Genomic DNA, 24,079 nt, shown 5'->3' on the forward strand with positions numbered 1-24,079 from the left:
TGATTTTATTAAATAACTAAAACATGATCAAAGACAGTTATGGATTTTAGAAGAATTGTCTTAGATGTGATTTTTATTACCCTCAATTTGAAAGTTGAAGCTGAAAATACAACGATCAAAGACAAATTTTATAAAATTGGTCCAAAGTTATTTCGACAGAACTTCCCTTGCCCCTGAAATACTATAAAACAAATCAAGCTTTTTCGAAAAGCTCGTAACAGTATTGTATTCTCAAGTTTTCGGGAAAACGGAGTGAGCCGTTCCCCAATTAATCAATAAAATAAATTGACTCATTCGTTAATTTTTATGAGTCACCCTGTATTAGAAATTTAAAAACTTTCAATGCAATGATAAATCACAAGTATAGACTCATCATATTTTGCACATTTTGGATAGGATTTATTGGGGAAAATTTTCAGATGACGTCTTCAATTTTTTGGGCAAGGATAAACGAATAAATTTGGCTTAACGATTTACCATGATTACGATAACCTTAAAATATTTCCGAGATTTCAGAGCAATCGGGTTTGCAGTTTCAAAGTTATATTGCAAAATATTGTTATTCAGTTTGGAATTTTTTCCAAAAATTCTGGATGTCTAGGGTGAAAATTCGACACGGATTCACACACCACAAGTGCAGGCGTATCTTATTTTATTAAATTTAAAAAAACTTTTTACAGTACAACCTCGACAATCCGAATCAATTGGGGAAAAGAGACGTTCGTATTATCGATTTGTTCGGATCAGCGAATTTCCCAAAAATCTGAACGGGAATTGAATAATAATCTCATTCATTGCTAAAAACAAACTTCAAGAAATAAACCTTAATTTTATTAAACAAAAATAAAGTGTTCTTAAGCAACATTGGACAGATACATTCGAACAAAAATATTAGTCCGTAACCGTAAACACGCAGTATTTGTGGAATCAGCACGTGAAGGATCTACAACTCTGAATTTTTTGAGAATTCTTAGATGATTTTTTCAAAAATGAAATTTTTCCTTATGCAAATTTCGACAATTTTCGAAGTTTAACTAAACACATTATCTCGTAGATTTTGGGCCACAGAAGTCACTTCCGACCTCATTTTCTCGATAACTCGCAACATTTTTCCAGAAATTGAAATATAGCAATTTTTAAAAATTTCAAAAAATTTAAATTTCACTCCGAATTATTTGAAAATATTGCTCCGTGACGCTAAACACGCTATATTTGAGGAATCAGGACGTCAAGATCTATAACCTTGAATCTTTTCAGAATTTTTAGACAACTTTTTCACAAATGAAGTATTCGACTATGTATTATAAATTTTGGATATGACGTTATCCCATTGGTGGTGGGGATGATTATCCAAATTTTAGTAGTGTTTAACCGTCTACATTATATTTCTAATGTACTCGTACATACAAAATGTGACGACAATCGGTACAGTAGGTTCGGAAATTACTTGTCTAATAAAAATGGATTCAGACACCAGATAGAAGACATACAGAGAGAGAGACAAACAGTCAAACAGACGGATAGAAAGAAACGGGAGATCACTTTTTCCGTACTCTAGGTCTAGACACGTCAAGAAAATATTAAAGTGGCAATTCGGCCGATAGACTCGCTTACTATACTTCCTTAGCTTACGCTCGGGAAGTAAAAATTATAAGGTTTCAAAACAAATTTATAGGATGTCATTTCCCTTCTTATACCTACGGTTTATTTCTTATATTTATCTTATATTATTTATCTATATTTATTTTAATGTATAGGGATTATCATAAATAAAAATTCGAAAAATCTATTTTTTTAATTTTTTAAAGAAGCGGGATTTGTAACAATGTGCTTCAGGGACGACATAACTTTTGACATTTTTTTTTTATTTTAGAGGTTATCTTAAAATAAATAAAATTTTGTAAAACCAAATTTTATAATTTTTCGGAAAAACTGTATTATTTGGTTTTATTTAAGGGATGAGGGAAATTCTGTCTAAATAACATTAGTCCATTTTTTTAAGGTTATTGTGATATTTATAAAATGAAGAAATGAAGAATAAAATACATCATACTTCCAAAATTATTTTCAATAATTAAAGTCCGATAGATTTCATGTACCCAACACTAAGTAGTACATTATTTTTTTCTTTGTGCAATAAGCAGTCCCTAACGTGTCACAGAGTTAGTGCGTAATTTTTTGATCACCTCTATAAATTTAAAAGAATTATGTGAATATCTAATAAAATTAAGTATTATGAAAGAATTTTCCGAAAGCTAAGAAAACCTATTAGCGACAGTGTTTGGAAAAAAATTCTAGCTATGCCTTACGTAATTGATAATAATATAACAGCTTTGCTATATCAGTGTTATATATTTTATTAAAAAAATAAGCCACCTTTTATAAGCAGATAACACTAGAAATTCGAATTACAATTACTACATATTGTTGATGACTTTTTAGTTTTAACACGGCATTTAAGAATATTATTATTATTATTTCTAAGAATTTCAGTTAGAAATTGCTGCTACTGTTTGTAATTAATGAATCGAGAAAGCATTAAAAACATTATTTTTGTGAATAAATTAAAATATGGAATCTCAATTTAACAATTTTTTTATTTGAATAATTACTCACCTGAGCTCGCTAAACGACTGCTCGTGGGTCCAAACATTTGATATGGATCTGAAAAATAAAAACCTCGTTTAGTTAAAAGTTATATATAAAAATCATGTCAATTTAAGCACAGTGAAATCATGAATATTTTAGTTCTTCATTATCGTGTCAACGAATTTAGCGTTTCGCAATGTTTCATCGCTATCTGTATGTTTACCATTTTATTAGACACGTAACTTCCAAAAATACTGGCCTGATTGTTGTTCTGGAAGCTTGTCAACGTTTTAAATGTAGCATGAATTTCGTAAATCGGTAATTAAAATGTAGGTTTTTATCAATATATATAACCAATTTTTAATCCTGTCTGAGTAGGTTTTTGTAAAAAAATCAAAATATACAACAAAATTTTACAAATTTTGATAAGATCACCTTAAAAATTTGCTAAGTTAATTTTACTTACTATCCAAACCGTTCAGACCAATTTTTTACTTCTGTTACAGTTCTTTAAAATTTTGCAAGCCATTTAGAATTTTTTGAACCTATATGATTGTTTTAATTAAAAACATATCTCTAAAAATCACCATCAATCAGTTGCACAATCAAATGGTAAAATTTGTTTGGGATGTCTGAAATTTCTACGTATTTTTTTTAGAGCACGATTCTCTTAAAACAGAATTTTTTATTGTAAGCTGGTAAGCACATTTTCACACTCTAACGTCTACCTATAAATCTAACTCATGAAAATTACTAGAATTTTCCTGTAATGCCTTAAAAATTATAAAAGTTTCGGTAGAGAGATTGCATTGCGTGTGTATAAACGAGAAAATTGCCTTCTGAGAAATACAAATCAAGCGCTTTAAATGAATGCAATATAACTCAGGTTACGACAGAAAATTCGTGTTCAGGAAGAGGATAATGTTTTTTATTTTTGTCTCAATATAATATTACTTTGTTTGAAAAATTGCCACCATAAATAATTTCACGCAAAATAGGCGAATCTAAAATGTGAAAAAGTGTAATAACTATTATACCTATTACACTAATATCTTTTGGCAATTTTTTTCCAAGATTTATTGCTTGCATGATGGATACAATCCTCGCATGTAAGAATTAAACCTTGAACTGCTGATACTGCCAGATAATTCCAAACTACTCTTATTTCTCAACTTTTAATTTCAAATTTCTGAAACATGTCATGCTTTCCACTCGGCCGTTTGTGTCAGATACTAGCCTATCACCACATATTTTAAACCAAACTGATTCAAATGTCAGATTAAAACGAAACAATATAAAATATTTACCCCCTAAGAAGTTAGTTTTTTCATCTGACCTTAATTTTTTGTAAAAAGTCAAAAGCCACAGTGATAAAACGACCTAATTGTTTCAGAACACCAGCGTTAATTGCTCCATCGATCCTTTTTTGACACAGCAATTTGCTACTTTGTTCTCTTCTTCTGCCGTTAATTTTATAAATGGGGGAATATTTTATTTTTCAACGCAACGATGTGATAAAATCTGCTCGGATGGAAACGTAGGCGTTAGATTACACACAGAGATATTGTTGATGAAGTGGGAATGATCCGCACGAGTGGTGCAGAGGCGCCACACCATGACAGCTATCGAACCCCCAGAACGAGGGAGCGCCGTCATATGGGGTGGGAAAGAGCACAAAAGCCAAGACGTCAAACATATTGCATTACATTGCAGTTATTTAAGGTTGAACCAGAAACCGTGTCGAATATCAATGATTCCTGCCTTAAAAACTTACTAAAGCTTTACTCAGGCTTGTCTGTTTGACGACACTTTTGTTGCCACTATACGTGTTTATTGATGCTTTTCTGGATTATGTAAATTTGAATTTAACAAGGCACTAAATTAATTACACATGCTTAAATTATAGGACATTAATTCAAACCCGACGTAGCAGTTAGGACCTATTTAATCCCATGTCGGGTTGCTGTTCTCTAAGAGGGATAATTTCAACAAAAAAAGTATCCTTTGCGAGAATTAATATTTATACTGACATAAAAATACTGGAGACTCCTTATTTATCCACAGTTTACATCCAGCAGGAGGTTAATGATATTCACAATAAATTAAAAATCACTTATTCGTTCCTACGTAGTTGGTGGGGATGATTAGACAAAGTTTTGTTACCATCTATATGACATTCATAATACACATAAAATTTGACAACAATCAGTTAGGTAGTTTCGGAGATTATTTGTCTAACAAAAATCTACACGGACGACGGACAGATAGACAGACAGACGGAACCCGGAGATCTATTTTTGTGTACACTAGAGAGTACATCAAGAAAATATGAAAATCCAGTCACCCAATGGACTCAGTTACAATACATCCTTAGCTTACGCTCGAGAAGTAAAAATTGATCTGCATCGAGGATGTTTTTAGTATTTTTTTCGTACTTTATCAACATCACTTGATAATATATCCTTAAGTTTTTTCGCGACTTTTCGGACACCTGTATATAGAAACGTATTATCAGTTTTTTACTTTTTCACTAATGGTGTTCATTTATACTTTCTAACCGATGTGATAAAATTTGATTGCGGTAGCCGTTTTTAAGAAATTGGATTTTAAACGCCCCCTGAACATGTTTTGATATATTTTCACATTTAACTATTTTAGCAGTAACATAAAAGGCTATAATTACGGACCGGTGTTCCTAATACCTCGAAAATCGTGACTTAGGCCAGAGTTTCGTACGTTCAATTCTCCCTTCTTTTATAGTCAGATTTGTCTGATAACGAGCAAGAAGTCGCCTGCGTCAGACAGTCCAGGACGGCATGCACACCACCACAACTTTGGTCATGCAAGATCTGACCTCGATATAACATGATCCACACAAATTAAATCAATTTCTTGCTAGTCTTTATGGGGGTTGTTCGAGAAAATTGCGTCCATAATTCTTTATTAAATTTGTTAGGCGACAAAAAAATAATTGTAAAATTTATGACAGCACTGACTGCATGGAAAAGAAAATGTTTAACAGGTAGATCTGGAGGTTTTATAATATAAAATATGTGAGCCTGAGGTATATCGATTTGGCGGAACCGCCGTGATCCGAATTGTTTTGTAGATATACAAAGACAAGTTTTTGCAACTTTTTTTATAAATGTCCATAAAATGTAATGTATTTTGTATATTCGTATTTTTGTATTCCTTTAGGAAAACAAATGTATTAAAAAAATCTATAAATTAAGGTCTACGACAATATCTGAACTTGGTCCTGGCATTTTCGCAGCATATCAAGACCATTTTTTTAAATATCGCTACCCCGTTTTTACTCTTTTTGCAGAGATTATTTTTAAAATTCCGCAACACGAAATTTATATCAGATTACGTAACAATATTTTCCAGTTATTGTAGGTTGCAAATTCCTTTTTAACAGGCCTGAAACTGTGTTACACGAAAACAGTAAACACTATAACGTTTATTAGCCCATAATACCAACAGCACAAAAAATGTTTACGCATTTCGCCAACCACGTTGGCATTATCTAGACAAATCTAACTAAACTCTCTTAATTTTTGTGTTTTTGATGTTGTGGGGTAATAAACGTATAGTGTTATCGTATACCGAACGATCGAGGAAGGTTCCTGTAAACAGTAAACTCAGGAATATTAATTCTGACCAGGCTTTTATACATACGTGTAAAATTATATAAATGTTATAAAATAAGATTAGCCGTGTTTGCTGTAATCACTAAAATTAATTGCTTCATTTGTTATTTTTTCTAATAAGTTCTGCAATTCTAAAAAATATGGGTACACTGAAAAACTGTACTATGTACATAAAATTTTGCACATTTTGGATAATATTTTTCTGGCAAAATTTTTGAGATTTTTGGAGGAGATAAAGATATAACGTTTTCCCCAATTTACCATATTTTGCAAGATTTAAGAGCAGTCGGTTTTGTAGTTTTTCCGAAACTACAGGACAGATTGTTGTTAAATTTTATCTGTGTGTTGTAAGTATCATGTAGAAGGTCAGACACGAACCTTTGTCTAATCATCCCCATCAAAAACGTGATGACGTCACCTCAAATTTGTTCTAATGTTATTTAAATTTTATAAAATAACATACTCTTATACATGTAGCTTACAAATCCGTGTTGATTTTTTTGCCGTAGACATCCAGATTTTTAGAAGAAAAATCAAGATTGTAGAACAACATTTTACAATTTAACTTTGAAGCTGCAAACTGAATGCTCTGAAATCTTGCAAACGTGTTCAGGTTATCGAGAGCACTGCAAATCGTTAATCAAAATTTATCCGTTTATCAAATAACATACTTCTATACTTGTGGTTTATGAATCCGTGTTGAGTTTCTATTCTAGACATAGTTTTTTGGAGAAAAAATCAAAATTGTATAACATATTTTACAATGAATTTAATTTTGAAATTTCAAAACTGAATGGTTTGAAATTTCGCAAGCATTTTAAGGTTATCTTAGGTAAACATAGAAAATCTATAATCAAACTTTAGCTCCCCCTTCGACGCAAATTGATGTCCGATACATTCCAGCTAAAATATGCAGAACATTATTAGTTTACAGAAGTTATAAAAAAATTGTAATATCGAATTTTTTATTTTAATTTTTTAGCGTTGGAGTGTATTTCAGGGACGAAATATCTTTCTAACAATTTTTCCCAAAAGTTAATTAAGTTGATTAATAAATTTTATATGCTTAGCATTTACCAAGCAATATTTTAAGATGATATCATTAAATTCTTGGAGGGGATTGTCACGCAAATTGGGTTAGTGTTTTACCATCTACACGATGTTCCTAAAATTAACTGCATTATAACAAAAATATCTACCTTATGAATTCCTAAATGTCTGAATTGTGATCAACTTCGAAGTAATTTTTTAGATAATAGACTATAGATCATCATTAAAATCCAGAAACCAAAAAAGACGATAAAAAACTTAGGTAGACGGCTTGCCCTCATGGATGGAAAAGTTTCCAGAGATGCAGAAAATTAAGAAAATTAACTTTGAATTTATTGACCACTCAACTGTTTGCACGATTTAGCTTCGCCAGATTGTTATTATCTATTTCCAAAATTTGAAAAAAAATCACAAAAGAGAACAAATTTTCATTGAATAAAGCAGTAGTAAGTCCTATTAAGAAATGGTTTGTAGTACAAAATACAAAATTTAGAACTACTCCATGAGCGTTGTGTAGTGTTAAATGTTGAATGAATGAATAAATAAAAATTTGTTTTGAAATTGAGTAACGTTTTCTATGGTAGAATAACTGCTTATCGATACCTCTTCATAAAGAAGGATACTTTTAACCAGAAATACCATTTTAAAAAATCCAACCAAAAAGTATGAAAATAACTGTAGGCTTCGAAAAACTGACACATAAAATGTGTTTTATCAAATACTGTTGTAAGCAGTCTGTCTTTAATCTTCGATCTTATCGTAGATGCTACGATTCTGAAACTCGTGAAGATTTCACATCTTCATCTTAGCGTTTTAACCCCCGACGAAAAAAAAGCGGTTTTATAACTTTCTGTCTGTGGGGCTAGTACCTGTTAAGATAAGACCGATGTTCGCAAATGATGTATCCTCTAAGAAATTGAATTAAATTATTATAAGGAAAGACACCAGAAGGTCCAAAACATTTTCAAATTCTTTCCAAACAGGAATACCATTTGTCAGAACCCTTTAGTTTCTTGGAGGGTATGTCATTTGCCAAAATGAGAAGAGGGAGGATGGGCGGGGCTAGAATTTGCTAAGATAAAACAGATTTTGGCAAATGACATACCTTCCAAGAAAACAGGAGGCGGGTGGGCGGGGCTAGTACTTGGTAAGATTAGACTAATTTTGGCAAATAACATAGCCTCCAAGAAAGTAAAGGGTGGGTGGGTGGGGTTAGTACTTGCTTAGATAAGACTTATTTCGGCAAATGTGGGTATGTTCACTGTACTTTAAGTGCAATGGAAGTTCTGTCGAATCAGCTTTCGACTAATTTTTTTTAATGTGAAACCTTCTCGGGGGTTCCAACTGTCTTTTTTAAAAATGTTAAAACTTCTCCGGCCACCAAATGTTTTTTTTAATTGAAAAATAGTCGACCAATGTCGTTTTTAAAAATATAAAACCTTCTCGGGACCCAAACTGTCTTCTTCGAAAATGTAAAATCTTCTCGGGGGTCCAAATTGTCTTCTACGAAAATTCAAAATCTTCTCGGGCGCCCAAATGGTTTTTTTTTTTTGAGTAATGTGAAACCTCGGAGTTCCCAACCGTCTTTTTTAAAATTGTAAAACCTTCTCCGGGGCCTCAAACGTATTTTAAGTTTTTATGCAAAACCTTCTCGGGAGCCCACACTGTCTTCTTCGAAAATGTAAAACTTTCTCGGGGGCCAACTGTCTTTTGTAAAAATGTAAAACCTTCTCGGGGTTCTCAACCGTTTTTTTTATGTAAAACATTCTCGTGGGCCTCAAATGTATTTTATTTTTTTAATGTGGAATCTTCTCGGGGGCCCCAAATCTTGTTTTTTAGTAATATGAAACCTTCTCGGGGGTCTCAAATCTATTTTTTTTTAATGGAATCTTCTCGCGGGTTTCAAATGTATTTTATTTTTTAATGCGAAACCTTCTCGGGGACCAAAATTGTCTTCTTCGAAAATGTAAAACCTTCTCGGAGGTCCCATTTTTTTTTATGTAAACCCTTCTCGGGGGTCTCAGACGTATTTTTTTTAATGAAACCTTCTCGGGGTTACCAACCATCTGTTTTAAAAATGTAAAACCTTCTCAGGGGCCTCAAATGTATTTTATTTTTTAATGCGAAACCTTCTCGGGGCCAAAACTGTCTTCTTCGAAAGTGTAAAACCTTCTCGGGGGCCCCAAATGTTTTTTTTTAAGAATGTGAAACCTTCTTAGAGTTCCCAACTGTCTTTTTAAAAAATGTAAAACCTTCTCGGGGGCCCCAAGTGTCCTTTTTTATGAATATTAACCTTCTTTTTTTCTGTTACACCGTGATTAATATCTTCTATATTGTTATTACTCCAACAGGTTATCACGAGCAAGTAAAATTCCGCAAAATCAAATTCATTAACCAATTTCAATGCTGGTTTACTTCAGCTATTTTAAGATCGTTAGTTCATCTATAAAATAGTTGGTGTAATGAACCAGCTCGACTTGTGCGCGTCGACCGTCGCAGCGAGTCTTAACAAATTTCACACTTTATAAGTGTTCACTTTGTTTGTGTCAGAGGTTTTTCAATTTCTTCAGTTCTACTTAAAATATTTACTTTAACTAATGTGAACTACAAAGCGTAAGAACATCTTTTTAAAAGATTTTTTGTAAAATTCACATCGATTTTTTGGAAGAAGCAAAAAACCGTTCCGAAAATTGCGAACAGCAAAGTAAATTTTATTAAGCATCCAAGAATTTTACAAAGTGAGGTTAATTCAACTCTTTCTTTGTTACTTCGCTTCCAAATCAAATTAAAACGAACGTCTTCAAGAGTGGCACTCAAGAATTAGTTTGAGTTTGTTGAAGCGCTGCCGATGTTCTCAACACGAACTATTCGCTCTTGGCATCCTCTTGATTAAGAGTTAACTTCTACTACTTGAGACTCACCATTTAAACGAATAGACAAAAGTGATCAATTTAATAAAGCACATTAAGAACTGAAAATCAGTTCAATCTTATGACGTGCTACTAGCCCACTACCCCAACGGAAAACCTCTTTTAGTCGATAAATACACTGAAATCCTCACATATGACTGAACCGAATTGGCTTCTTTATTTGCTCGCACATCCTGCAGTGTTTGTATAGGACTACTTGTCGTAATGCACGACTTTACTGTGTCAACAACAGGAATTTAACATTGATTTGCGAAACTGCTCCCTCGACTTACAAAACTGACCTTAGAGCAGATCTCTCGTGCTGGGTTAAATAAAATCCAACTTTTACCAGACATGAACATGAACAGCTCGTTGTCCAAATTAGGTAAAAATTATAGATTTTCCGGCGCTGGTGTTTTATCGCCGAGGCTACGGATCCGGTTAAGGAAGCTATATTTTTAGACAGTCTTGAATATACAATTTTTGGTATCATCATAGCCATTATACTGCTGCGCAGTTGTTAGGCTTGGTGTTATTAACTATAGTCTGTTTGATTCCATGATTTTATTTATATTTTGTTGAATTATAAATTAGTGTCTATACGCAGTCAGCAAAAAGACTTTTGTTGAGTCCGTATTTTTTTCTTCGGGAATTAATTAGAATGAATTTATACGATGTATTGTGTTATGTCGCGACTAACTCCCTGATGAATACAGCCTTAAGCATTGTTGGGGAGCGAGGTCCCTAGTGTCCAATAAGTTGCCGATCAAAGCCAGATTCAATAATTACCTGATTATGTCTCTGTGCTGATTCAATGATTGTCACATTACCCCAAACATTGCTCCCTTGTGTTTGTTACTGGTCATTATTGCAGAACACAGAACTGCAATCAACTTTCCATTTGATCGCCGAGGTGCCCCATTATTGCATTTCGGTATCGATTTGCGATGCTCGTCTTCTTGCCAATAAAATGGGGTAATAAAATTTTACATTAACTTGGGGCAATTAATTTGGTGACTCCTAACTCTGGTTTTTATTTAATAATACTTGTTTATGAATGCGCTTATAGACAATACCCATAAATTATTTCTTATTGTTCATTTAAATAAAAAGAAATCGACTTTAAAATTAACGTAGTGCAAAGTTTTTTTTTTTATAAGTGTTTTTTAACTACCTTATTTTTGGGGATAGTATTTAGAACTGATTTTTAACACTTGCTAATTGAGTATATTTAAGTAAATTAACAATATTTTTAATATCAATATGGAGATAAAGGTCTTTCTTTTTATTTCCTAAGCACGAGCTAGAGACGTATTGTAATCCCAATTATTGGCAAATGATCAATTTCATATTTTCCCGACGTTTCAAACCTCCTAGAAAATAATACAGTAGGTCTCCCGTTTCCGTTTGTCTATCGTCTGGTTGACATTTTGTTGGACAGATAATTTTCAAATTGATTGTTAGCAAATGTTGGATTTATTTTATGAATGAAACTTAAGCATAAAGTCTAATAAATTTTTGAAAAAAAATCAGTATTTAGAATTTCATCTAGAAAGTTAATGATGTTACAGTAAACATGTATTAAATAACGTATGTTGAAATATGAGCTTCCAGATGCAAAGTTATCTACGCTTTAGTCATATGTTATTGTTTTTTTAGAACAGTTTATACAGAATGTTTGAAAAAATCAATGAATAAATCTATTAATTTTATAGATTCAATCAAAATTTTGGGCGCACAATACAATTTTTACTTCCCGAGCGTAAGCAAAGGAAGTATTGTAATCGAGTCCGTCGGCCGACTCTCTACTTTTACGTTTTCTCGATCTTTCATGACCCCTAGAAGACGAAAAAATAGGTCTCCCATTTCCGTCTGTCTGTCCGTCTGTCCGTCTGTCCGTCTGTCCGTCCGTCTGTCCGTCTGTCCGTCTGTCCGTCTGTCCGTCTGTCCGTCTGTCCGTCTGTCCGTCCGTCTGTCCGTCTGTCCGTCTGTCCGTCTGTCCGTCTGTCCGTCTGTCCGTCTGCCGTCCCAGATTTTTATTAGACAGATAATCTCCGAAAGTACTCGACCGATTGTTGTGAAATTTTGTACTTATATTAAGAATATCATGTAGATGGTAAAACGCTAACCAAAATTTGCCTATCATCCCCACCACTAATGCGATGACGTCACTTCAAAATTGTACATAGTAAATGGGTTTTCAATTGTATAAAATAACATAGTCCTACACATGTAGTTTACAACTCTGAATCGACTTTTCACCCGAAACGTCCAGATTTTTGGAAAAAAAATCAAAATTATAAAACAACATTTTGAAATTTAATTTTTAATCTGCTAACCAGAATGCCTTGAAATGTTGCAGATGTTTTAAGGCTATAAAGAGCATCATAAATCTTTAGTCAAAAAATATTTGCTTATCCCCTCCAAAAACTTGATGACGTCAGCTCAAAAGTTTGTGGAATAAATCATATCTAAAATGTACAAAATATGATGAGTCTGTACTTGTGATCTATCACTCCATTCATATTTTTTGGATTGGCATATACAGGGTGACTCAAAAAAATTAATGAATGCGTAAATTTATTTTACTGATTTACTCAGAAACTACAAAACCGAATGCTTTGAAATCTTGCAGATATTTTAAGGTTATAAAGAGCATAATAAATGTTTAGTCAAAATATATTTGCTTATCCCCTCCAAAAAATTGATGACGTCAGCCGAAAGTTTGCCGAATAAATCCTATCTAAACTGTAAAAATATGATGAGTCTGTACTTGTAATTTATCACTCCATTCATATTTTTTGGATTTGCATATACAGGGTGACTCAAAAAAATTAATGAATGCGTAAATATATTTTATTGATTTAATCAGGAACTACAAAACCGAATGCTCTGAAATCTTGCAGATGTTTTAAGGTCATAAAGAGCATAATAAATGTTTACTCAAAATATATTTGCTTATCCCCTCCAAAAACTTGATGACGTCAGCTCGAAAGTTTGCCGAATAAATCATATCTAAAATGTACAAAATATGATGAGTCTGTACTTGTCATTTATCACTCCATTCATATTTTTTGGATTTGCATATACAGAGTGACTCAAAAAAATTAATGAATGCGTAAATATATTTTATTGATTTAATCAGGAACTACAAAACGGAATGCTCTGACATCTTGCAGATGTTTTAAGGTTATAAAGAGTATAATAAATGTTTAGTCAAAATATATTTGCTTATCCCCTCCAAAAACTTGATGACGTCAGCTCGAAAATTTGCCGAATAAATCATATCTAAAATGTACAAAATATGATCAGTCTGTACTTGTGATCTATCACTCCATTCATATTTTTTGGATTTGCATATACAGGGTGATTCAAGAAAATAAATGAAAGCGTAAATTTATTTTACTGATTTACTCAGGAACTACAAAACCGAATGCTTCGAAATCTTGAAGATATTTTAAAATTATCATAAGCATGGTAAATTTTTGATCAAAATGTATTTGGTCGTCCTCCCTAAAAAATTTATGACGTCACCACAAAATTTTGCTGAATAAATCCTATCTAAAATGTACAAAATATGGTGAGTCTCTTCTTGTGATTTATCATTCCATTCAAATTTTTTCGATTTGCATATACAGGGTGACTCAAAAAAATTAATGAATGCGTAAATTTATTTTATTGATTTAATCAGGAACTACAAAACCGAATGCTTTGAAATCTTGCAGATGTTTTAAGGTTATAAAATAATAAATTTTTAGTCAAAATATATTTAATTATCTTCTACAAAAAACTGATGACGTCAGCTCAAAAGTGTGCCGAATAAATCGTATCTAAAATGTACAAAATATGATGAGTTTGTACTTGTGATTTATCATTCCATTTATATTTTTTAGATTTTCTTAAGAGGTGGTTCAAAAAAATTAATGAAGTCAATTTATTTTATTGATTAAATTAAAGGCAACACTTATTATTAGTATTACACCCCAACCAACCCAATTTGGTAGACACAAAATTTGTTAAAGGAAAAACTCGGTTGAAACATAAGGGTAGCACGCTTATTTACATCGACTTTAACATTACAGACCTGCATTTGTTTTATGCGCTCACTTGGTTCCGCGAATGTGAAATAGACATGTTTATAATCAACCGATTGTGAATTTCACCGTCAAGAATTAAAATAAAACCCAATGTTTTATATAATAAGCGGAAGTCGAAGCAATAAAACCGATGGTCGTTTTGTTTACAGTTTCTCTGTTTGACTCTCACGTATGCTGTTACGCTTGTCATCTTAAATTAAGAATGTTTATACATAAACGATTTTCAGTTGCCTTTCATATTACTAGACAGCGGATTTTTGTCGGGCTACGTCACGATTATAGGTGGGGACGCGCTGGATCGCCGGGACTCAGTAGCGGGTGATAGATAATCACTGAATTTAATCAGTACTAATTCCATAAATATAATTAACGATTTATTAATCAAACGGCTAAGTAAATGAGAACGGGAATTAACAGCAGAGTGCAACGAAATAGCGTTATTCTAATCTCAAATAAACGAAGTGCAGTCCGCAACCGCAATGAATTCGCATCCCGTACGAGCCGTACCGAGTTTGGCCTTGCCTAGCCCGACAGGTATCCGCTCTCTAGATATTACACACCGGCGCCGTATACGTGAGTAAATTGTTTCGTTATTTTATTGATTATAACAAATAAATATTCAAAACGCCCCAATTCATTTTCCCGAAAATTTGGGAATACAATAATTTTATTCTTAGTATTACACTACATCTATCCCAACTGATATACGTGTCCTTGCAAAAATGTTGATGACGTCATCACAATTTTTTTTTAAATTCCCACTACAAAAATGTAATGAGAAAAAAAAACACAATAGGCATGCAGTCGTCAAGTTTCCGACAGCGAGGGAAGTACTGTGTAAACTCTTTAGACCAATTTTTTAATATAATATGGCATTTTGCCAAAAATAACATTTGCAGGGCCTTTATGTTTTATTTAAGAAACTGGACTTCACGGGCGAAGAAAGTTCTATCTGAAGAACTTTAAACCAACTTTTATTGCTAAAGATGAAAACCATTTTCACTTAGCTGTTGGTGTCAGAAATTAAATGTCTGTATTTTTAATTGTATAGGCTATATAATATAACAGTTTATAACACTACAGACAGAAAAAGCCTTTTTATTAGAGATGTACCGACTACAGTCGGCCGACTGTTTATAAATGCAACAGACAGTGGGTTTTTTTTTCTATTTCTCTGACTACCTTAAAAACTTGTTTTATTTTAATAAAAGGAATAACTGAAGTTTCTTTTTTTTCCAAAAAATGTGTTAAATTTTTTTGGATAATTTTAACATTTAATTTTTTGTAGCAACTCAGTACAAAAATAAAGAAGAACACAATTTAGGGCAGTTTATACAATACTTAACCAATTTTAACCACTTTTTTGGAAAATTTTTGGAAATTTTGAATTCGCTTTGCGTGTTTATTGGACCATATATCGTGACGGCGATTTCAGAATCGTAACTAGCGGAAGATTATCTACACTTTGACACCAATTTTCGGTCGATTAAACTAATTTTAACCGGTTTTGACAAAGCCGACTAGTCGGCCGACTGTAGTCGGTACATCTCTATTTTTTATATGACTGCCCGAAAAACACTTTCCTGTTAGTTTTGTACGCTGTGTTTCTTATGACGGCCAAGAGATACTTGTTATGTTAACTGTTAAATCGTATATTCCCAAGATCAACAAAATATCCAGTAAAACTTTAAAAACTCATTTTAGGATCTTAAAATTATATAATTTGTAACCGTCTTACTAGACAGTTTAAACTTCATTGAAAACTATTAGTTCAGATGAGGCACCTGCGTGACATGAACCTCATAGAACTGAATATAGATATTACTTGGATATAAGTTTTAAATTTTAACATAATTTTCTGAAAAAAAGCTCTAGTTCAATTTTAGGGCGAAGCAAATTTGAAATTTAAAATGCAGCCTGTCAAGTAGTGAACGTTGCTTTTCGGTTTATTGGAAGCCATCAATAAACTGCTTAGGACTATAGTAAAGATAATTTACATCCTTGACCTCCTCTTCAATTGCTTACCTAAAAGGAAACATAAAAATATTTTAGGATTACAATGGTTCACGACGTCGGATTCGCAAAACTTTTTATCCTTTCGGACAAATGTCCTAAAACATCATTATCATAATCTTACGCAGTTTATTGGGGCTTCCAGTAAACACATTTGGAAACAGATATTCAAGTCAATGAGATACAGTTGATGGTAATGTTCGAATAATCTTTATGAATTAGCCTTGGGTGAAGATTATTGCAGAACGAAATGCAATTTTCGCCTTATGTACTGATTAGACCCCTAAAATGTCAATAAATACTATATAAACACAATAAAAATTTGTATCTGCTGCCCAGCTATAGAGCTGTCAAAACATCATACTGTTCAAAGCCTCAATTCCTTTTACTCTCGTTGGGGATGTCATAACCAGAGACTCAAAAGCTTGTTTTTTGTGTTACCATAATTATGAAGTTTTTAGCTAAAAATCACTAAATGTAGTTTATCTACACACAATACTTGCAATCCTCCATGTTGTAAATAACCACCTATAATGAATTAAAGTGCATCCTAACAAGGAGCTCAATACATAACATAAGTTATTCATTCGTGACCTGACACTACTACCTAGCGAATCTCTCTTGTTCCAAACCCACTTCGCGAATACTTAGGACGTTGTGCAGGCTTAGCTCGGATTTGGAAGCTAAACCAGAATTAAATAGAAAATATTTAATTGTGGGAATTAATTATAAAATAGTTTTTGAAATGTGCACGAGAAGTAACAAAAATCGTAACTTAAGAAAATATGAAAATTAAAGAGAAATCGTGATTTTTAATTAATCAATATTGGATGTTTTTGATTAGTTTGGCAAAATAGTAGCAACATCTTTCACATAAAATGCATTGAATGTAGAATTTTGTATACTGTACTGTATATACCTATACCCGGTGATTCAGATGAACTTTAATGGAAGAGCATTTTAAAAGGATAACCGGTTGCTGTTAAATATTACTGATTTCCTAAAAATTGGAAATACAGTTTAATTTTGGAAAAATATTCAGAACATTTTTTTTAATTTACAAAAATTGTTCAAAATGTCATCCACCACAGTCAAAGCAAGTTCAGTTCTTTTTTATTTCAGTTTTCAAAAATATTATTTAAACATTGAGGTGCTATTACCTGACAAACTTCAGTAAGACGATTTTACGGTTAGTTCATTAATGTCATTTATGTAATTCTTGAACACGGTATTTTTAATATGACCGAATAGACAAAATTCCAAAGGAAACAGATCTGGGAAACTGAAATGCGATAAATCAACTGAAGTCAAGGGTTCGTCAATATATTTTTGATGGTGTGTGATTGTTGCACTTTCATCATCTTGTTGAAAGTTGTGAAAGAATTATGCTAAAATCAACTGCCTATATCATTCTAAAATGATGGTTACTTCGAAAAATATGAGTATTAAACGCCTACGAAATATCCTTCGTATGTTTGCTTTCTGTGAATTTTTATTAGACAAATTATCTTTGAAACTATTGGACCGATTGTTGACAAATTGTGTACGTATACAGCAGATCATGCAGTTATGTAGACCAAGAGTCAAATTGCTTCAATTTCCTTACACAGAAATAGTTTAGAATCTATTAGAATAACCGACTATGCCCAAATATTTTCTACTCTGGACAGCCTTAATTAGGATGAACGCTACCCCATTTCTGATGTACACACTTTATGAAATATATTTACTAGTTCAGTACAAAGATTGATCGACACTATCACCAAAGTCAAGTTCAAATGAACAAAAAACGCTAAACCGTGGACCACAAGCAAGCTTTTTTGCAAAATCAAATATAAAAGAAAATTATGGCGCAAATACAAACTTTCAAATAAATTTGACGACTTTAAGACACACCTCGAATTTTCAAATGTGCTAAGTAAAAACTTAAACAAACCCAGAACAAGGTACGAAAACTCTATAGTAAAGTATAGTAAATAGAGTTTTCGTATTAAACTAAATATACTAAACGGAAATTGTGCACTAAGATTTCTGTTCCGCTAGTGAAAAACAATAATGGCTATTTTTGTTTATCTAATTCTAAGTCTGGGGAAGTTCTCGCACAATTTTTTGAAGACTCCTACAGTAATGAGATCTCCATATCTTTCCCAACACTGTTTCAACAAATTTTTCTATAAATACTTTCTTAAAAAGTGTTGAAATGAATGAAGAAATACTTAGTGTGTAAAGAATTGCTCAGTCTTAAAGAACATAGTTCACCTGGTCCTGACAAGATCACCCTGTCTCCTTTTATGTTTAGACAAATGGTCATCGAATGTTGACATCGATTTTCAGAAAGCATTTGATTGTTATTCAAAATTAGTAAAATGGGGATCAGAGATGTCTATTAAAATGGCTTTCAGCCTTTCTCTCCGATCGTTCATTTTATTTCAAAGTTGGTGACTTCTTTTCCAACACCTTTCCTGTCAAAACGACCATACCACAGGGTTCCGTTCTGGGTCCTATCTTATTTGTCCTATACATATCTAACCTAAGTTACTTATTAAACTCTGACGATTCTTTATTTACGGACAACCTTAAAATGGCTAATGATCTTAGTCAGCGTTACTAGATTGGTGCAAAATTTGGTTGATTCCTATCAACAGAAACAAGTGTGCAGTTCTACATCTGAGGTCCAATAATCCATGTTTAGCTTATCAGATCGGTAATGATCTCATTAAACCTGTTGAAAAATATGTTGACCTCGGAGTCATTATACACTGATACTGTAATATACCGTCTTTCCAAAGCCTTTTGAAATCTGTCAAAGGAATCATTTCTTGTGTAATATAAAACTTACATCACACCACTATTAGAATATCCGGTTGTTGTTTTGATGCCCATTCTTAATGAAAGATATCGAACTTCTTGAGCGACGAGCAACGAAAATGGTTAAAAGTATTTCTCATACATCCTATTCCCATAGATTGTCGGAATTTTAAACCTTTGTTCTCTTTCGGAAAGACGCTTAACAAACGATCTTACCTAGATTTTCAAAAAATTTATTTAATATTAATCATGAAGAATTTTTAAAGGGTCATCAGTTTAAGTTACGTCACGAGCAGTATAAAACTAGAATACGTGAAGACTTCCGTAGCAATCGGGTCCTCAAAGCTCTGCCTGCTAACACAATTGAATCAGTAAACGGCCACTTCCTTCAAGTTCAAGATTTCTTCTTTATAGAGTACGTTAACTGGTATATGATTTGTTCTAACTAATAATGAATTCTTTCTGTAGCATATGAGTCATGAGCTTAATAGGTACTTTAATGCCTCAGCTCTAAAGGTCGATTTATAAACTTGCCGTTGACGTTGCTGTTCGCCGCTGACGTTGCCGTTGACAATTGAGCTAGGGATGGATACGGGTGGGGCTTAATCTTTGGCTTCAATTTTTTCTTAATATACATAGCTATCTGTTCACAACAAGAAACTTAAAACATGGCTAAAATAGTACATTTTTACAAAGAAATATCCATTTTGCAATTATGGGGTAGAGCCTAATTGCGAAATCGATATTTCCTTTTACAAATTTTCCATTTTAAACATGTTTTAAATTTCTTGTTGTGAAAATAAGTCTACACACATTAAAACAAAAAGACAAATTCTAAACCCGCCCGCCCGCCCTACCTGAATTGTGATGATTTTTTTTATTCGCCGAGAACCAAGGGGGCGGAGCTTAACTGCAAAATGCTTATTTCTTTACGAGAAATTAAAAACATGTTTTTGAGTATCGTGTCGTTCAAAGAACACTATGTTTAAAAAGAAAAAAATGCAAAATATAAACCCTGCCCACCCGCCCCATCTCAATTGTGATGATTTTTTTTTATTGTTAGAAGCTTAAAACACGTTTAAAATGGTAAATTTTTGTAAGGAAATATGGATTTTGCAATTAGGCTCCGCCCCTACGTTTGCCAATGAATGAAAACTTCATTACAATTTAGATCAGGGGATAACTTTAATAAGTTAACTATTTAGTTATAGTGAATAATTCCCCAAATACGCGAATTGTCAAGTTGTCGCTCTTAGAAGATTCTAATAGGCCTTTTAGACGCTAAAACGTTAATATTTCAAAACACAAAAAAATGGGTGGGGCTTAAACTTTGGCTTTAATTTTGTCATAATATTTATAGTATTTTTTGAATAACACGATACTCAAAAACATGTCTTACATGGTAATTTCTTGTAGAGAGACAATAAGGATTTTGCAATTAAATCTCGCTCCTTTGGCTGTTGACGATTAAAAAAAAATCATCACAATTGAGATAGTAGGCGGGACTTATGTTTAGCCTTTTTTCTTAACATACGTAGTCTTGTCAAAATTAAAACATGTTTAAAAAGGTAAATTCTTGTAGACAAATATGGATCTTGTAATTAAGCCCCGCCTCTCGATCTGACAACGAATGAAAAATTCTACGGGCCTACATTTTGCCTTTTTTTCTTAATATGTATAAATGTATTTCGACAATAAGAAATTTAAAACATGTCTAAAATTTTCGTAGTAAAATTTTTGTAGTAATCAATGACTGACTACGCTCTGAAAGAAGCGTGTCTTCACAATCCCTTTCTGAAAACTAATACGAACTTTAATGTTAATTAGAACCATCCATAGTTATCACTACTAGAAAAAAAAGCCGGTTTTTAAATTCACAGCTCGTTGGCTGTACCATTTTCCAATTCCGAATCACTAAACGCGCGGTCCTCACTATCTCATTAATTATATTATTATTATTATTAGTGATTGGAAAAAAATCAAACACTAAGGTTGTACAGTTATTTGAGATATCGAGGAGCACCCGTTTAGTGACTCACCGTGTATATCGGCACGGAGTAGAACTAATGGAAGAATTACAGTTTCCCTGATTAAGAAGAGTCCGTTTTGACGACGACAGTTTGCACTACAAGATTACTACAGGACAATATGATGCTAATTTTACGATCTTATAAGAATATTACCGTCGCAACAACAAAGTTAGAGCTTCTTTATTACAAATTTGTAATAAAATTTGTTATAAAGGAACTATGGTTAAAGTGTTAACTCCAATAAACCACTATCGATACAAAAAACTAAATTAGTTCTTATTAAAATGAATAATGTGTTTGTTAGTAATAAGTAATGAATTTGCATTAACTTGAAAATAAGCTGCCTCTAAAGCATGTTATTCAAACAAATATTCATTGTATAAGTGTAGTAGGGATCTACACGGCCCTCCAAACTGTTCACAAATGCTATTTTGTCCGTATACCTGAAGTATTACTAAGCGCGAAACTAAAGAATAGACGCTTGCCCCAAAATACGGATTATTATTACGGATAGTAAAACTTCATAATTTGTACTTGACTTCTAGACACATTGTCTGGTAAGTTTCTAGGATTTTAAATTATTTTAAAAATATTTTTAGGAATTTAGCGTTTACAAAGGTTTTCGTCATTAACCTCGGATTTATAAATTACAAATGACTCAAATTTTATAGTCTCGCTTGTTATTTCAAATTTGTTATTTACGTAATGTCAGTCAAATGTATGTATGACTGTGGAAAAAAATTAAATGATCGCATTTATCATGGCCTAATTTTTAGTGTGTTGAAATAAATGAAGAACGATTTGAACACAAGTGATATAATTTAATTAAATATGTAGATAATGTAGATATTAAGTTCTGTTCAATGCAGAAAACATGACTTTTTATAAGTAGAAATGGATGATTGTAATGTATTAATTTTCAAAGATAGTTTATTTCCCGCCACGATTGGGAATTATAGATGCGAGTTATTTTTTCAGGGTTTTTCAATTATTTTATTTAGTTTGTTTAATGGTGCTAGCTATAAGATTAATGGTGCTAGTTGGTGCTAGCTCTAAACTATTAGGTGCTAGCTTTTCATTGTCTTTAAATTATATTGCGGGGCTAGCGTTAACTTAGCCCCCCCCGAAAATAACCCTTTATTACATGGCTTTATTGAATAAAAACACACTTTTTTTTAATGGATCCAGCGAGTGCTAGCTCTAGACTATTAACCTACTGATTTTTACCATTAAAGAAAAAAAAGTGGGGGCTACTTTTTTTTGGTTTTTAATTTTTTTTTAATACTTGCAGAGTGGTGCTAGCTATGAAACTAGTGGTGCTAGCTGGTGCTAGGTCTAAACTACCTCGGACCAACTTTTCATGAGAATTAAATAATGTCGGGGGGCTAGCGTTAACTTGCCCCCCCCCCCGAAAGTAAAAGGCTTTTATTTCAATAATTAGGTGGTGCTAGCTTTTTGATTGGTGGTGCTAGCTGGTGCTAGGTTAGAACAACGAGGTGCTAGCTTTTGAGTAAAATTCATTAACTTGGTGGTGCCAACTTAACGGACCCTTTATAAATGACAATTTTGACCTCTAAAAGCAATGTCAGCGGGAACAGCAACTGCAACGGGAACTTCAACGTCAACAGCAAGTTTATAAATCCCACTTAAGTTATAATAATAATAATAATAAGAGTTATGTAGATGGTAAAACGCTAACCAAAATTTGGTTCATTATATTGCGTAATAAACATTATCCTAATTGTATGAAATAATATACTTCTGTATTTGTAGTTCACGAAGCTACCTTGATTTTGTTTATTACTATTAGATTTGTTTATTGTTTAATCTACATTTTGCTTTAAACATATAGTACGAAGCAGTATAACAACTAGCGTGGCTCATTGGTAGCGCACTCGTCTCGTAGCTCCAAAGTCCTGGGATTTAAGCTGACGGGTGGCACATCTTTTTTTTTTGTTCAAATCAAGAAAAGTTCACCTCATTGTTTTGAAAATGTAAGAATATACTAATTAAACGGCCGTGTATATTTAATAATAATAAAATCTTCATAATAGCTCGCCCAAAATTATATTCGGTCCGTCTTGCTCCATTGTAGCTCGATTAATTAAATTAGTATTTTCCTCTAATTTGAGAAGTCAAAATCAAATTTCGTTTTCTTTAACGCAGATGCTTGTCGAATTCATTCAAAGTATAAACATAAACAGTCGAAGTTACGCATGTACTGAAACATTGAGAATACATGTTTTCCCGTTAGTTATCTGTCACAAATATATTTTAAATTAAACGCACCCCCTTGGAATTTTCGCCCGCGCGGCACAGGCCTTACACTGTTACTGTTACAGTTTAAGATAGTCTAGGGATTTTAATTCTTGCGTTACAGACTTTAAAACATTTGCAAAGTTTTCTTCAAAATTCTTTAACCACTGGAATAATTAACACCAACTTTCTGGTCTTAACGAAGTGGACGGCTGTTCTTCTATTGCTGCCATAATTCTTGCTTTATTCCGTTTTGAAAATAAGATTCTAATTTTTGTTCAATAGTGAAATTAATTTTATAACTTTCTTGACCAATGTACTCACTTTTATTTAAGCTTTTTTTTTAATCTGAAATTTTTGACAAATGTCTTATCAGGAAAAAGGGGGAGAAGGGGAGAAGTGGGGAAGCTATGACGCCTTGTTTATCCAAGACCTACTGCAAAGTGTAATACCTACTTTATTAAAGTTAACTATTTAGTTACAGTGAATTCCCCAAATACGCGAATTGTCAAGTTGCCGCACTTAGAAGATTCTAATAGGCCTTTTAGACGCTAAAACGTTAATATTTCACAACACACAAAATCTGTTGCAAAAAGTATCAGTAGAAAAAAGAAGGAGAACGTTTTTAACATACAGAGAAATACAATATGAACTATTATGTTGAAAAAACGGAG

General features: G+C 32.6%; 1 protein-coding gene across 2 annotated transcripts in view; it reads right to left on the bottom strand.

Annotated features, from left to right (window-relative positions):
• LOC135128443 (DNA-binding protein D-ETS-3) overlaps positions 1-24,079 on the bottom strand; it is a 157,936-nt gene that overhangs the window by 37,854 nt on the left and 96,003 nt on the right. For both annotated transcript variants that reach the window (XM_064055353.1, XM_064055352.1), the window contains exon 7: positions 2,617-2,664. In XM_064055353.1, the coding sequence (XP_063911423.1) occupies positions 2,617-2,664 (48 nt within the window). The remainder of the gene's footprint in view (positions 1-2,616; positions 2,665-24,079) is intronic.

The sequence above is a fragment of the Zophobas morio genome, unplaced genomic scaffold, assembly GCF_036711695.1.
Source record: "Zophobas morio isolate AGI-343-1 ecotype UQ-CSIRO unplaced genomic scaffold, CSIRO_AGI_Zmor_V1 ptg000012l, whole genome shotgun sequence".
Lineage (NCBI taxonomy): Eukaryota > Metazoa > Arthropoda > Insecta > Coleoptera > Tenebrionidae > Zophobas > Zophobas morio.